We start from the raw sequence: 16,946 nt of genomic DNA, 5'->3' as shown, positions 1-16,946 counted from the left end.
TTCGGGAGCGAGGTGTTACGGTGATATCAATCACTATGTTAATTAAAGGGCGATGAACTTGTCGGATTACTGAAATTGAGAAGATCATTGGTAATTTCATTTTATTTAAAGCTTTTATGGCGTGTTAACGGTAACCCAGGATAAAGTTGCCATATGGTTCTGATTTCTTTTTGGGCAATAACCATATTACTGTAGTGATTTTTAATACAAGCGATTTGAGCGATATATTGAGCTCAATATATCCTCCTTTTTCAATTCTTCATTATCAAACTACGCATTGTACCGAAATGTATTGTTCCGTTAATGTCTCATCGCTTGGAGAAGAAAAATGATTTATGTAGGAAACAACATTTGTATTTTTATCGAGAAGTTGGAAATACTTGATGTAACGAAAACGTGCGTGTCTGTATAATTTAGTGAATCTATTGATAAATATCCCAGAATTCTTTTTACGCTTTTTTGACACTAACAGTAAAAAGGTAGATTTGAACTAAGGGGTTAATAGCTATTTCTAGATACCTATTGCCAGATTTGTACAATTCCTATATAAAACTTTCTTATTACGATTTTGGCACTGATTTTTATTTTGTGTATATTCGAACTGTCACCGCCCACGTTTAATCTTAAAACATACGCAGAGAATATTTTACAAGATAGAAGATATTCAAAAGCAATTTGGCAGCCGTTTAAGTTAAACGCAAGGGAAATATTGCAGCGTGGTAAATGATTCATTCCATTGGAAGGTTGAGTGTGTTGGTCTTGAAAGTTCCATCGATTTTTGCTTGGCGCGCCAAATATGTGCCATCCTAGCAATTTTGTCATCGAATTGGAATTTATGCTTCTTGGACGCAAAACGAAGCAATCTAGTTGCAGCGTCGTTCTTGCCGTTATAGAACACCAATTTTTTCTGATTTTCGTTCGCAGTACAGAGTGGCAATACGTATATACATATAAATCATACATATAAAGAATGCAATACGTGCTCGAAATATTCAATCCTTCGAATTATCGATTTTTCAAAGTAATAATTTACGATGATACGTTCGTCAAATAGTTATTGGAATTCAGGTTATACAAGGATGATCGATACTGTTTCGTCTCACAATATCATATGATAAAGCTTTTGCCGGTTATGGCAAAGCCAAAAAACAAAAGATTTAAAAAATGGGACAGGTGAAAAATGGAAAACAAAAAATACTTCGTCCACTATATCAAACGTGTAACATCAGAGATTGTAACCGAATGAAAAGCAAGATTATTCTGTTCGAAACAGAATGAAATGAAACTACTTAATAATTTCCCTTCAGAGAAAAATCTATTTATGGTTTAAAAAATATGTTGCTCGAGGAAGGGAAAAGTTCATGTAAAATTCTCCCTATAATTAACGATCCCTTGTTCGAAGAACATATTTCCTCTCGCCGTTTCACGACCTGGATCATCGATCAAGCACAAAATTAATAACTTATATTAACGTCTCGCGTGTACACGAAGGCGTTTGTAACGAATAGCTATCGGTTGTTTCCGTCTCGCTTATTTTCCCGGTGATTTTTCTACCCACAGACATTGATATCCAACCTCTGCCTCTTTGTTCCACTCTGTCTCCATCTGTCTGGTGAAATAAGTAGGCCCAGTGGGGATTAAAACCGAGTTCTCGTGTCATCGGGTTAGAGTACGTCATTTAGTGGCTTTGTTCGTTCGTACGCGTCTTCTTGCCAGTTGTCTCTAACACGAGCCGCAATTCTACGTAATTTTACGTCTACGAACGATCGTATAACATTCACGAAACAGGTATACCACGTCGATCATTAAAAGGAGAAACTAAACGTTTCCACGGATCGTTTTTTCCAACTTAACGAACGTTACAAATTATAAACATTAATTTTCGTTAAATTTGTTACGATGTTTTGTTGTTTGGACAGCTGATGGATATAGAACTTCCATTTATGTTACGATATTGGCATATATGACACGGAGAGAGATTTGTATTCATTTCTACAATCCTGCTGTGACGTTTAACAGTTTCGTTGAAACAATCGAAACAAAAATCATTTATATACACGCTGTGAGGTAGGTCCAAAAGCAGGGCAACTCCATGAAGAGACAAACTATGGCAAAGTAATACGTACAACCCGGATCTCGATTCACGACACGCGATTCTACGCTCGTAAGTTAGAAACGAACATTACGACGATGCCGTCGTTTCCCTTCCGACACTCTTTCGCATGGTTGGGTTGAAGCGCCCGAGGATCGCCGAAAACTAAAGTCGTAAAATTATACGTGTCCCGTTCCCTCCTGGCCGATTTCGTGGTTCGCTGCTCCGTGAAGATATACACGCGTATAGTTTGAACAGAAGGGGGAGATAGAGAAAAGGGGTTGATTCGTCTATTTCAAGTTCTCTCGAGGATGCCGAAGAAGCAGAAGGAGGCCCATGAAAGAAGGGGCTGGGAAAGTTGTTTGGCCAGAAGTACGGCGAACTCGGTTTGTAGGCATCGATCGGACATCTAACGAGCTCCGGCTAACTAGTTTGTACCGAGATCGTTGCCACCAACAGTCCTATTTGAATCTGACTTTCACGTGGTAAAATCCAACACGATCAAAGGTGGTAGACACATTATTTGTTTGCAGTGAGAAAACTGAAAAACTTACCCGCGCCTTCGGCGTCTGCTTTAGTCCGATGGCTGGTTGGCTTCTGTTGCTCTGCAACAATAATTGAGAACGCCATGGTCAGTCGAAAGCAATTAATACGTTCCGCAACATTAATTATGCCGTACTGGCCCGTAAATTCTATTAATATTCGACGCGTTTATCACGGTACCTTAATTATTTTGGCCGTGCAGTGGTCTCGGGTAGTATGATTTTTTAACCAGGTTGCTTGGAAAATTGCAAAATCAATGGAATCGACCTTGAATATAATAGAATAGGATAGAGCGCGGTACTATGGCGGTTGCCTGTAAGGGAAGTGTATAAAGCAGGAATGTATTTGCAGAAGAATTTGCAGAGCAGGAATATCTGGCTGAAATCTTCAATTTTTCCATTGAAGGAAATGATTTTTCAGTTCGTTGAGCCTCGATTGATATTGCTGGATCATAGGTGACTACGATAGCTTACTTGTTTGAAATTTGAATCTGAATTCTGGATTTTATAAAAGAAAAAATAAAATCAAATATTCTGAAATTCAATAACCTCTTAACCCAAAGCGTTGTTAATAATCCACCGATGTTGTTGGTAATCCAACGATATTACTTGAAAATTAGTCGTAACTTCTACTACGAAGATCTTTATACAACAATAATTTTGAAAATGTGCAAAATATCTTTGTTGGTAAGAGACTTATTAACCTATTATTCCAGATATAACGATGAAACAATATGCAACGAGCAAAAGTTCTCTTCTTGTATCTGACGATCAAAATATTTAATTCAATTTACCAGATTTAATATAATCTATATTATACTATCGCCAAAAAGTGGTTGTAATTGAAATCAGAGTATAGCAGTAACATTCACAGGGTTATAGTAATATTTTCCAGTAATGCCTCTTTCTATAAATTCTACCAGATTTACATTTCCAATGCATACAAATGTCCCTCGCTTTCACAGTGAAAACTGTAAACGAAGCATTCATTTTCTCCGCGATAGATAGAAAACAGAACGTCCAACATTTTTTTAGAGCGATGTAAAACGGAGGGGCAAAAATGTTCTTCTCTCTTTTTTTTTTTTTACTAAAAACGACTCCTGTTTCGCAAATATCGTACGCAAATATTTTTGGATTTCGTGCAAACGCTTTTCAGGACCCACCATTCTTCATCAAGTTTTGTTTTAAAGCAAAACTATGAATCCCAGCGTTTTCTTCCAGATTGCAGGCAAACAAGCATTAACCAATCGTGACTTGCATATAGATAAGAGCACAACTATATTTCAATTAAATGTAATGTACTTATACACCTCAAATAAATACAAAGCGTATACCTCAAATATGAAACATCTCAAACGAAGAAATACTTTTTTATAATACTCGATAAATTAACAAATTATATCAATTAAAACAATTAAATTAATTGTTATAAAATAACATTCATTTCTGTAATTGAAGGATACGAATTTCCATAAATATTTTCAATTTAATTATAATTTAGGAAATGATCGTGCAAGAGAGATACGCTAATTGAACGAGCAAATAGTACGAATTGGACTAAAATAAAATTAACTCGATTACGGTAGCGTTTAGGTTGCCTCGTCATCAGATGGAAACTGCATGAATTCACTCGTCCGAGTTTTCCGTGGTTGTTGGTTAACGCCGCGCGGCCTCCGTTCCTCTTCGATTGGCCAATTAAGATTTACGCATTTCCAGCAATGACGGGCCGACACGACGATGCTGTACGGTTCGACAGTTTCCCTGAATTTATCGTTTTATCGTTTGTTCCTATACTAGACAGATTGCGCATAGAGCGACAGGCCACCCTTCTCGATCGGATTTATTCGCTGCTGGGGAAACAACATTCTGAACGCCATAAAGGAACGCGATAACGGCACTTCCCTCTATGGACATACGCGGAATGCTCTTTACTCTTTAAATATTTATAATGGGAATCAATTGAATGTGCTTTTTGGTCGATGTTCAAAGACATCTGTAGAAAAGTACGTATTACCGACTTTTGATCTTCTAAAGGAATTATGTAGGACGACTAAGATAATTTTGTAGGAAAAAGAATGTCACAGTTGATTTGCTCCGTCATAAGCTTTAGTTGGAAATCTTCAACTTTGAGCATTATACAACATTTTCATTCTTAAACATTCTGGTATTTTTGGAAACGTACACTGCTGTATATCTATGTTATTCAAATTAATTCAAGTATGGTCATGTTTTGCATCATTTTTATGGGAAAATTCCGAGAAAAATGTGTTTCTTTTATTAATGAGTAAATAACAAGTTAGTTGGTAGTTTGTAAAACATAGAACTTTACACGCTATGTTATCAAACTTGTTCTGGTTCTAGAGAATTTACAAAGACTAACAATTTGTAATTTGTGACTCGTAAAATTTCGTTAATGAACACTAATCCAATCGTATAATAGAGCCCCGTTAATTAAAATACTTTTTGAATGTGTCTCGAAATGTACTTCACTTCGGTACTTCACCGTTTTCTTACACGAACCCAGTGACGACCTTAATTAACAGCGTGATTTATTATTCGCTGTGTTTCAAAAGCATCCTACAAACTTACTTCAACATTCTGATTAACATCGCGAGTAAAAGTCTTTTCTATAGTGCGATTATAAACGCGAATGATAAATTAATATTGTGCGTGAATTCGAGCTCAGTTTCGTGATGTTGTAACTAGAAACAAAGTACCGAAGTTTCTGGTATGATAATGTTGTACTTAAAATTGTATTTTGAGTATAATTAACGTGTTTTGAGCCCATTGTTGGAGTTTCGAAACGAGTGACGAGTTCATTTGTTATTAGTTTGGTACAAAAATTACTATAAATTTGTTGGAATTCAATGAGATTTTTATGCATTTACGCGAAATCTGTAGATAAAAATTCATGCACACAAGACGCAAAGTACCTGAAATAGAGTAATTCTTATAATATTTAGGAGATGAAACGAATCTCTCTTTAAATACTAAGGTTTACCAGTAATTTTTGCTTTAGTTGCGTTTGCTAAACACAGATATTTACGAATCTATGGAACAGAAATTTATTTCATTCGCCAAGTTCATCATTTTTGTATCTTCGAATTTTTCGTAAATAGATAAATTCCGCAACCTGATATTTGGATTTCGATTAATTGCCATTCTAACATCATACGAAATATTAAGTCTAAGAAGGCAAAAGTAACAAGATGAGGATTGCCAGCCAGTTTACCATATCTCGAGAGAATTCAAAATCAACAACGGATACTATACGGATGAACAACGAACGTGGTGCTAATTACGCGGTTTATCTCGATTAATTCCGGATAATTGCGTCCACTAATTAGTCCAATTACTCCGATGGTTCGGCATAGCACGAATAACACTTGTCCTTCACGACACATCCTCATTGGTCGAAATGTCGCAAACTCAACCGCAGCAACTGTTATCTTCCTAGGTTGGATCCGTGTATTTCCGGTTGCCCATTTGCAGAATTACTTTACAGATATCACGATACTACTTCAAAACAACTATGCTTCCCACGAACATATGTACACCTATCCCAATATGTCAGTTTGTAACTAATTTTCATTTAATTTGCCCTTTGCTAAAATTATTTCGTTTAACAGTTTCGTTACTGTACGAAATTTGATTAAATATTATTAGGTGAATGATATAGTACGATTTATTTTCAAACTTATACTTGTGTACGTTTAGAAAATTATTTACACATTCTAGCCAAATTTCTAAATGGAAATAATAAATATTTCTCCATTAAAACTATATATAACTTTAACATCAAAGCTACGATACTTGTTAAAATGAAAGGTTAGTTAGATTTTTCAATTTCGTCTTTAGAAAGATCAATTTTGAGATAATAATATTGTTGAAATAGAATTATATATCATAGCAGTATATTATAGATCGGCAGTTTTAATATTGAAATATTATACACCGTTTAATAAATCCGTTTAGATAAATTATTTGAATATTTTCAAATCAGCTACGACTAGTGGATCGTTTGTTTGATCTCTCAATTCACGGACGTCGTAGACTTTACAACGAGAGTGACAACAAATGTCAACCGTTTACAGCAGTTTTTGCATGTTTATTACGTTCGTCGCCTCCCCAAGAATTTCTTACGCAGTAGCTCATTCAGTGTCGTGACGCCCGATGCTGTGGTTCTCGTCTACGCGACTCGTAAGTTTTCACATTATAATATAATATTGTCTTAATAATTTATCAACGCTGCGCTTTTAATGATATTATTTACATTATTTCTTAAATTAATCAGGATATTGAATGGAAATTCAAGAATGTATTTAAGACGCTTCGATTATTATTTCCAAATTATTTGTTTAACGTTATGCAAATTACATATTATTTGAAATACTTACGTCTCGCGTTGTTGCACTGCGATGTAATTATTTTGCACGAAACGTTACTTAGTCCGCTTCATCGTTAAAAAGTATTAAGTGATAATGAGAAACCGAAATAAATGCTTCATTCGTTTGGTCACTTTCACTAAAGGATCAAACTTTTTCGATTAGAACTTGCTTCCGAGTAACAAATTTTCGCAAATTTACGTTATTTTACTGTGAAAAATCGTAAAACGAACTAAATTACTTTCTTTCGATGGTCAAAGAGTATTATACCTACTTGTATTTTTCATCAAATAAATCGTTTCGTAAATTATGTTGTATTTAGTTACGACTGTTGGAATTATCGTAAATTATTCGACGTCATTTGTTGTCAAAAAACTTCCACAAAAAATGTCCACAATTTTTTTTCTCTATAGAGGGCGATGATTCGGTGTCGTTTTATTGAAAATTCTCGTTTTATTTTTCATTCCCACATTATGCTTCGTTCATGCATCGAATATCAACGGATATGAAATCGTATTTCGTTGGAAATGGAATCGTAGTTTTGATTTTGCTTTGAAATCCATATAGAATAGATTAATCCTCGAGATAAATAATCGTATTTCGTGTCACAATATCACCTAAACAAGTTTTTTGAAGCTATGCTTCTCACGAATCCAGTTCGTTAAGCTACGATCGAAACAATGTTTCGTTTACGTGTTGAATGTTGAATATGGTCAAATGATTGCAACAGTGTTTGTGAACGCGAATTATGGTTACTGCGACACTTGAAAACTACGCAAAATACGGTGAAGTGGAATTCTACGTGCTGTATTTGTACTTATTTGACGTATCAATTATTACTGAAGAGTCAAATATTACAGAACATTAATTAACCAAACTTACAAATTATTCACAAACATATAATTTAATTAGAAACATACAAGTACGTACAGATGGTCTATTTCAAAGTTCACCATCGATAGAATAAATTAAATTTTCTATCGTTATTCAAAAACAAAATCATTTAAGAGAAAAATAGAAAAATTAAATCCTTACTTTAAATCAACATTAATACAAGCCTACGCGATTAACGAAAACACCGTCTGTTATCAACTGACGAATATAGAAACCTCATTCTCCTATGAAATAGAAACCTCAAATAGAAACCGAAAATACATCTTCCAGACTACTGTCAAATTATTCGTACGTTTACTTACGTTTTAATTAGGAATTAGTCGGTGGTTCAGTTTGGTGGAATTTATACTGCCTGAAGAAGGGGATAGAGTAAGTCAGAAAAGTTGAGAAATCGAGTTATCTTATACCCCGGTTCTTTACATTAAGCGGCACACTTGGGGTACTAATTTCTCGAGATGGCTCGCAATTTGTTTGTGTTACCCTCGTTTCCGGAAGTTCGTTTATAAACGAAATCGAGGGTTTCGGCTGCGTTGAATCATTCTTGTTAATCCAACCCGCGGATGTTTATTCAAAATTGCGTCACGAGGTTGAAAACCGAAATCGATTTCAATTTTCACGTAGAATTCGTCGAATGGAGGTACGGTCGCTCGCGTAGTCCTTTCAACGAGCAATTTATCGAAAGTTCATTGCTTCGACTCCCTATTAAATGACGGGATGATTGCGTCGTTCGTCTCGAAACGGCGGCAACGACTCGTCTACGAGTAAACTCGCGGACATTTGCGGAATTCAAGCGCGGTAACGTCGCAAAAAATTCCTTGCTGAATAAAAAACGCGTGTAATCATCAGACATGACTGCAGCGACAGACACAAACGAGCCGGAAGTTTAATCAAACTTTGCTGTTTCTTGCTCGAACGATCGCCAAAATTTGGCAGCGAGGCAGATCAGTTGCCTCTGTATTCGTTATTCCTACGAGTTTTCTATCGAATTGTCTCGCTGCTCGGCCGATGGATAATAATCTCGAAGTAGCTCAACCCAGTTTCGATAATTGTTCACCGGTCCGGTTCCTTCGAGTTGTCCGATTCTTCGTTTGTTTTGTCACTCCTCCTCTTTTCTCGCCGTTGCCATTTTTCTTGTCCCTTCCTCTAGCCGTTTTTATCGGTGGTTTAATCGTCGAAATACGGGTTGCATCCTAAATGCCTTTCGTACCGGCGAAAGAACAAATGATTAACCCAGCCGCTTCGACGGAAGAAATGCAAACTTCGCGAGAATTCGATGCGAGAATTCTGTCTGCGAGTTTGTTTGTTTCTACAGAAGGACAATTTCAGCGACTGTCGTTAAGGTACAAGAGTTTAGAGACGTTTCATAGAGAAATTTAGTTTAATTTTTGGGAAGGAAGTTATCAAGACGCAAGTAAAAATAATCTTTGTCGTGTATCTTTGTAGATGAATAACGTCGAGATAATTTTGATCTTTCTTTTTCTTTCTGTTTTTCAAGAAGATCAGTTTTTCTCCTCGTTCAACAGAACATTTTCTAAAGTACATATATGCGTGGAAAACGAAAATTTACATGCTCGGTATGTAAAGCCCCTTTCTCAAATATTTTCTTTTCTGCGATATCGATGGGCGTGGTTTCATACGTTTGTATTAAAAGAATCATGAATATTATTTCAAAGGGATAAGGAATTCTTCTCTCCTACAAGTCCTCTTAGATTATGTGAATGAGTCTCCGAGAATATTGAAAAAATTCTACCTCTTTTCATGTTCCTGATAGTAGAGTTTATGCGATAAACGATGCGTGGGAAAAATATGAATTTACTTTTTAGTGGAAAATTATAAATTATATCGAATACTGTGATAAATCTTGAAAGTGTCAGAACAATTTTGTTTTTAAAGCTATCAAATCAATTATAATTTCTAACACAAAAAATCTTCACTTCTTACTTTGATTCATTTATTACTTTGACTCCTCAATTTCTAATATATAATCCAATAAAATTTCAGTCACATAAAATAATGTTTTAAATCGGATAGGTTTTCTTTAATACAATGGAATATAAGAAAACAAGTTCCTTTCGCGATCGCATAAAAGTGTTTTGTCAACTATTCAGTTAAAAACTATCAGCCACTATTGGTTGGCAACGTAGGTAATTCGAGCTGGAAGCAAACCGAGTAGAATTGAAAACAAATCAATTTATTCGAATGAAACGTGGCACGGGGGTAGATGATGGCGTGAGTAAGTGAAAAATCCGTTGTTAGGTCACGTACGAAGGAAATGAGAATCCCACTTCGCGGAGGAAGCACTCAGCCACCTCCTACGATGCTCTATTCGAATAATTATACAATCGCCACGAACCCTTTTTGCAATCGCTAGTCGAAGTTGGACTGATATTCAATTTCAGGCGAAAGCAAGTTGAAACTGTTCGAACCGAATGTTATTGTTAGAGTGATAGTCGCTCGAAGAAAATTGCGGTCACGTTCGGGTTTTTCCGAACCTCATTAGCGGTGTGAACGTTTTCACTTTGCTCCAATCTAGAATCTTTACCACTGAACGCTATCGAGATAATAGAAGAAGAAAAAAAAGGAAGATCGTGAAGATAATAGCAACAAATTGGGAGGAAATCGACTACGCTTAATTTTTTACGAAGAGTGAAATAAAAATAATATTTGGATAGATATTGGAAACGTTCGAAGTATTTTTATACTAATATTTATTTTCTAGTACATTTTTGTGAAACAGTAAAAGCCCATTTGTAACAGAAAATATTTCATTCGTAAAATCTTTTGAAATGATCCGTCAATTTTTGCGAGTAACTTATACCGTCGTTTGTTTCAATATTTGAAATAGTAGAATCGTTATTTACGATTCTTGAAATTTTCCATTTGTAGGTTGGGTATTCTATAATATATGATATTACGAATATTATTAAATATTTAATAAAAGTGGCATATCGAAGTTCTTAGTCTGTGTCGAGGCAAAGTAAAGTCAAAGTTGTACGCTAGTAATAGCCCTGAATTTTCTTAAACAGATAAAAATGGTATTTTATAATAATTGTTTATATAAATATATAATAATTTATAATAATTGTTTTATAATAATTGTGTTGAATAAATGACTGTCCTTCCTAACTATTATGAGAGGGATTTTTATTACAGTACATCTGCTGTTTAAGGACGTTCTTTACAAATGAAATTTTGTAATATCAAGATATCTTGTACAAGACACAGAATGTGAAATAATTTAAAACACTCGTATCGTGCGAAAGAAACTGAGAAATGAATAATATTCGCGTTGTTCTCCTTCCTATTTTAATTTCATCTCATTAAAAGCCAGCTGTCTTTTTTAAAACGTACAAAATTGTGAGGGATAATTCATGAAAAACTTACATTGTCAAGAAATGTAGTTCCTGAATGTTGAAGAGGGGTCGTTTTACAGTAAATTCCTCGTTCCAAAAGAAATTATTACAAACGAGATGTTTTTACAAATTACAAATATATTATTTTCTTAAACTGTTAGATTAAGGTTCGTCGTTATTAATACAATTAGTTAAAAATATAAAGGAATACACGGTACCGTAAGGTTAATGAAATTTCATTCTTATTTACCGATTTATCGATAATATTACGGGAATGGTTTTCTTTTTTAGAAATCGGTAATAATATTTCACGGCAAGAGAAGACGCTACGTTTTATTCATGCCAAATGAATTCATTTTGCTGAAATGGAATCATTTTATTTCCTCTTGTGATCGATACTGTTGAAATTAACGAATATTAATTAGTCAGTTGGGATACTCCAATTGTGCGAACGAAGAATTCTACGCAGATTCCCATTAAAATTCGAGTAAAAACCGAGAATACATTGTCCAGAACATAGACAGACGAAACGATTGTTACTTAATTAATTTCGTATTGACTACAGACAAATCTGTTTCTTGCTAGTTCCATTTTTTGTAACAATATTAATATTTGTTAAACTTCCCTACGCATCTGTCTTGCCATTAGTTTTTTTTTTAAGTGTTATAATTCCGTAGTTCTTGTTACAGCGATAATTATATTTCTACGGATCGTTGTATATTTAAAAGAGAAGAATCAACAGTGATTTTAATTCTCTTCGATTTGTTTGTAAAATTTCACCGTTTTATTTCAATTCCCAGCTTTTGTAATAATACATTACGAAAAAATAAATTCAACTCGTTTTTTGTTGAAGAATTAAACAATGGAATCAATTACTCGAAAACAAATGGATTTTTTTGTACATAGAATTTCGTACATTTTTTGCAACTGTAATTGCTAAAAAATATAATTCTGAAATGGTGAAACGTTTGCTGGTTTCGTAATTTTTACAGAATATATTAAAAAGTAGTAATTGATTTTCTTTTCGCTCCCTTTAAAAATTCATTGTATTACGAAGGATAATTATAAAAATATGAAGAAACTAAAATGCGAGAAAATTACTATCCTCGAGTCATTCGAGACGAGAATTAATATGATACAGCTTCGTTTCATTTCATAAATTTATGTTGTGAGTTACATGTATTCCTTTTGCTCATATTATATTTCTGACAAATATTTATCAACTGTATTATTAACTTTTCAACTCTTTGTTATTTATGTTGTTTGTAATGTCCAGAGTTTTTAATATACATATATTAAATGTATCTTTTTAATTAAATGTTATAGATATTACCATTCTGTGACTATGAAAGAATTCAGTAAGCCTGTTCTGAAATATCAAACTAATATAATTACGTAATATAATATTCAAAAGTAATTTTCAATGTCCAACTTATTGCGAAAGTGGACATATAAAATGCAATGGAAGATTACAGATAGCGGTGTTTAATTTATGACGAAACTGATTAACTAATTGCAGTAACTGTAATCGATATTATTAATTATTCACTGAAATTACTTTCATCTCACCTGCTAACCGTACTTAATCAAATTTTAATCTTCATTTCGTGGATTGCACTTATTTCGAAATTTGGACCACGTTTCCAGCGATTGCCATCAATATTTTTATTGTCGGCTAACCTTGCTTTAATATTACATTCGCTTCTCTATTATGCAATACGATATGACAGAGAATTTTCGTGGCGTGCGAGCTTTATGTTGTTTTACAAGATTTTCACAGAAAGATAATATCGATTTACTGCCAATGGCATAACGTTTTTTACGTACATCCACGTACCAGACCGCAATAAAAAATGGGAAATAGGAAAACATAAGGAATGGAATCGTGCGTTTTATTCGATCTCTTCCTATTTGATCTTGTACGGGTAAAATTGTTCCCGTTGTACGAATCCTTTTTTAATACCCAAATGCAACGAAAGTAAATCCGAATAGCAGGAATTTAATTCCATTGTGCCAACCTTTTATCGGATCTTTGTAACGAATGTTAGACATGTATATTGGAAAAGGTATAACAAAAAGTAGTTCCATATTTTTCATAAAAATTAAGACCAGACACGTTGAGAATATAAGGAAAGAAACTTTCATAGAACAAGCGTATCGCGAATCATAATATCTAAAATTATTATCTATCAGGTTCAATCTACTTCCGTGCAACGATAATTCTAGCTTTCGCTAAATTGTTCCATAGTTTCGACGACGCCGGTAAAACATCGCGAATACTTCAAATTCCTCTCGGATTCCCTTGGAATCTCATCATCAAAGTCAACACCAAAGCAAAACATAAAATGTTTGGTACGATACTAAAGCATCGCTTCGTTCAGATTAGTTAAGTTACGTAGTTGGATTGAAACTGATAGAGAGTGTTTGATGGAAAATGAAAAAGAACGAAAGGATATTGTAACTGTTTGAAGAACGCATTAAATACAAATTTCTCAATTATAAAAATATTGATTATAAAAATTACAAGTTGTTAGACCATCTTCGATGCTTTACAGAAAACTGAATTAAACTATAAGATAAGCTAAACTAAAACATCGAGCTTGCGCTATATCGTCGCTACATTATCCATAAAATCGCAACGCTCCATCAACGTTTATCGCAAGGACAAGAATTGAATAGAATGTAGCGATCAGAAGAACGAACCACGAAATAGTTCGTAATGCATTGCGTCGCGTTCAGCAAGCTTGTATCGCTTTCATGCGCGACACGATTTGGGCACAACGACACGCGAAATGTCGAAAATAACCAACTGCTCGCGGAATAACGTGTAACGGCGAATGGTAGGAAGTAAAGCGTGCGTTCGAAGCGGCCGTTCGATAACCGAAAACCGGAAAAAGCTGTAGCGACGTATCGACGGGCGCGTTAAAACGCGACTCGGATATTTTGCAGCGAGCCGACCGACAATGAAAACTCAATTAATATATTGCGACCAATCTGAACGACGCTCGAAGTCGACCAGGTCGAATCAACGGCAACGACCGGTGGTGAAACGTATTTTTTCTCTTTCGTTTCGTTTCATTCATTCGTTCGATCCAACTTGTCGCGCGACCAAAATGGTGGCTCGCCTCTAAGGAACGAACTGCATATTCTACTCCCCAGAGAACCATTTCCATATACGCAGCATGCGCTGTTTCGAACTTTCGATTCCTACGTTACTTCTATATTCTTTTTTATTTCCTCTTTACGATATCCGTATCCGCAGTTCTCTTCGCTCGTTGTTAAATTTTTTAATCGTTATCCAAGTATCTGGGATAATTGTATCGGTCTCGAAGAAAATGAGGTTTCATCTCTTTCCCGAGCAATTCCATTTCAACCACCAATATTCGTATTTTCCTGGTTTCTAGTACCGCAGTGTTCGTTTATTGCTATATTTGTTTGCTCTCCCTGGGTTTTTGCTTTAAACGATGTTCAAGGAATCGAAGTTGATATTGTTAAAACGCAACAGAGACAGAATAAGAGCGTATGATGAATTCTTTCCAGGAAGGAAAATGAACTTGATTCCAAATACCAGCGACTCGCTTTGCGATAAAGAGTGAAATATTGAAACTGAAATGTGTCAAAATGGTGGTAGATGTTGTGCTTTGATACGTGACGGCCATAAGGTTGAAATCTCGTTACGATCTTCGACCGTGACTTTTCAGGTCCGAACCATAAAACATCCCCGTATCTGTCATAACGTCACTCTTTCACCGGCAGTATCTCTGCGTCAACAAACAAATTTTCTACTGTTTCTACTATTTTCGGAAGTCAGCCAATGTCATCGTTCTCACAATATGTCGATTTCGTATAAATTTTCATCACAACCAGATTATACGTAGGCGTTGCCTATGCATATATCAATGTTAGATTTAACACAAATTCGTACGTGATTCACCGATAGCTTTCGATTTTTCTTCCGATAAAGAAAGTGAAAAAATGTTGGTGTCGCTTCTCGGGTTACGGCTATATCAAATTTATAATAATAATAATATAATAATAATTTATGATATAATTTATAAATAATTTCTAAAGGAATTGTAAACGAGGAAACTACAATAGTTCCATTTCAAAAATTCGACGCAGCTATTGAATTCAACTAAATGTTCTAAAATTATCAGTAATCGAAACTATAACAATAACAACGTATCTTACCGATTTTATTTGTAACTAAGGGAAAAAAATGAATCAAGGGAAGTAATAATCGTGTTCATAAATACAAATGACATTAGTTAACGATTGAACTTGCTTAAGCGAAACAGAACGGTTCAGTAAATTCTCAGCAAGCACATGGTACAGAAGGGAAAGCAATTAAACGGTAAATAATTTAATGTTTACGTGTAAGCCGTATCTTTTTGCATATTTAGATTATTAACAACATTGAAAAATTATACCTTAGAACCGTATCGCGCGCGAATCATGAAGTTTATCGATCACCCGTTCGCCGTGTACGTGCTTGGATTTTTATTAGAGGTATCTCGTTGGCAGAGTAAAACCTGTTATGAATCTGCCGAGAACAATGGCACTTTTGCCTGCCTGGAAAAATACGAAAGTATAACAGGTATCGGTGTGATTTCGTTCGATTCATTGCGTTATTTAATATTCGTCTGCCTTCCTCTGTTTTACCTATTCGGAGCTGTAGTTTTATCGTGTTTCTCTTTCTTCTCGAAGCGAATGTTATTCGATTTCAACCATCGAAAAGAAATTATTTCACTTCGTAGCTCACTCGTGAACGGTGTTTGTAATTCATAAGAATTTCAATCGTATTCCTTATAACGTGTGTATAATTAAAGAACAATACCGCATTAACGTAACATTTCGCTTGTGATTGTTTCTTCTGTCACTTTACGTTATCGAATTCTGTTTTTAAGTAATTATGAAAAATAAATGCTTCATACCTTTCCCGTTAGTCTCCTTTAATTTACATACTACAATTTAATACTTATAATAGTAGAATAATCGTGTTTCAAATCTTCAAAACATCTATTATTCTGTAAAAAGTGTTCATTCCTTAAAAAAAAAAAATATGTAAGAGCTATGGTACTTTGTTCACATTTTTCAACAACGTTGCGTCCATGGAGAGATATATATTAATCAATTAAAAATAATAATCATATATTGTTAAAACAAATTTTTTAATTATTTTATTCACTGTTTTCAATAGGTAGATATTATTTCACGTAGCAAAGAATCAAAAACTTGGAATTAACGACTTTTCCGATATAACTTAATTCGATTATAACGCCAAAAAAAAAAAATGAACTTGTATTCCAACTACGCAAACCTTTACTTCCCAAGCATAAAACTCCTTCAAAATTTTATCTTTAGAATCGTTTCTCTCAAAGTTTAATCACAGATCACAGTTACAAACGTTACCTCGTTTTAATTCAACGATCTCACAAAATTTTATACAATTTAATAAAATTCCTTCAGATATAGTTGAAATGACGACGAATTTAAGGAAATAGAACGTATGTTAAACCGCGTAACTGGTGACATTAGTTGAACGAAACACGAAGCAAGATTTCCAACCATGATGTCGTTTTACGTGATTGCAACGGCGAGTTTGCCTTTTAAACTCACAAATCGTATTTCCCGGTTCCGTGATCATTCTCGCTTTTTCTATGGATCAGCCGCAAATTCG

General features: G+C 34.6%; 1 protein-coding gene and 1 long non-coding RNA gene across 2 annotated transcripts in view; one reads left to right on the top strand and one right to left on the bottom strand.

The window, feature by feature from the left end:
- Positions 1-16,946, bottom strand: part of LOC138181961 (uncharacterized) — a 562,178-nt gene that overhangs the window by 532,282 nt on the left and 12,950 nt on the right. The window contains exon 2 of the mRNA XM_069117380.1: positions 2,647-2,697. Within this exon, the coding sequence (XP_068973481.1) occupies positions 2,647-2,697 (51 nt within the window). The remainder of the gene's footprint in view (positions 1-2,646; positions 2,698-16,946) is intronic.
- The window catches only part of LOC138181968 (uncharacterized), a 115,389-nt gene continuing 105,242 nt past the window's right edge, over positions 6,800-16,946 (top strand). The window contains exon 1 of the long non-coding RNA XR_011173663.1: positions 6,800-6,834. This is a non-coding gene — a long non-coding RNA (uncharacterized LOC138181968). The remainder of the gene's footprint in view (positions 6,835-16,946) is intronic.

Source organism: Bombus flavifrons, chromosome 7 (genome assembly GCF_040668555.2).
Source record: "Bombus flavifrons isolate JBK064 chromosome 7, iyBomFlav1_principal, whole genome shotgun sequence".
Taxonomy (NCBI): domain Eukaryota; kingdom Metazoa; phylum Arthropoda; class Insecta; order Hymenoptera; family Apidae; genus Bombus; species Bombus flavifrons.
The sequence above is the reverse complement of the archived record's forward strand: the minus strand, read 5'-3'. Positions and strand labels throughout refer to the sequence as shown.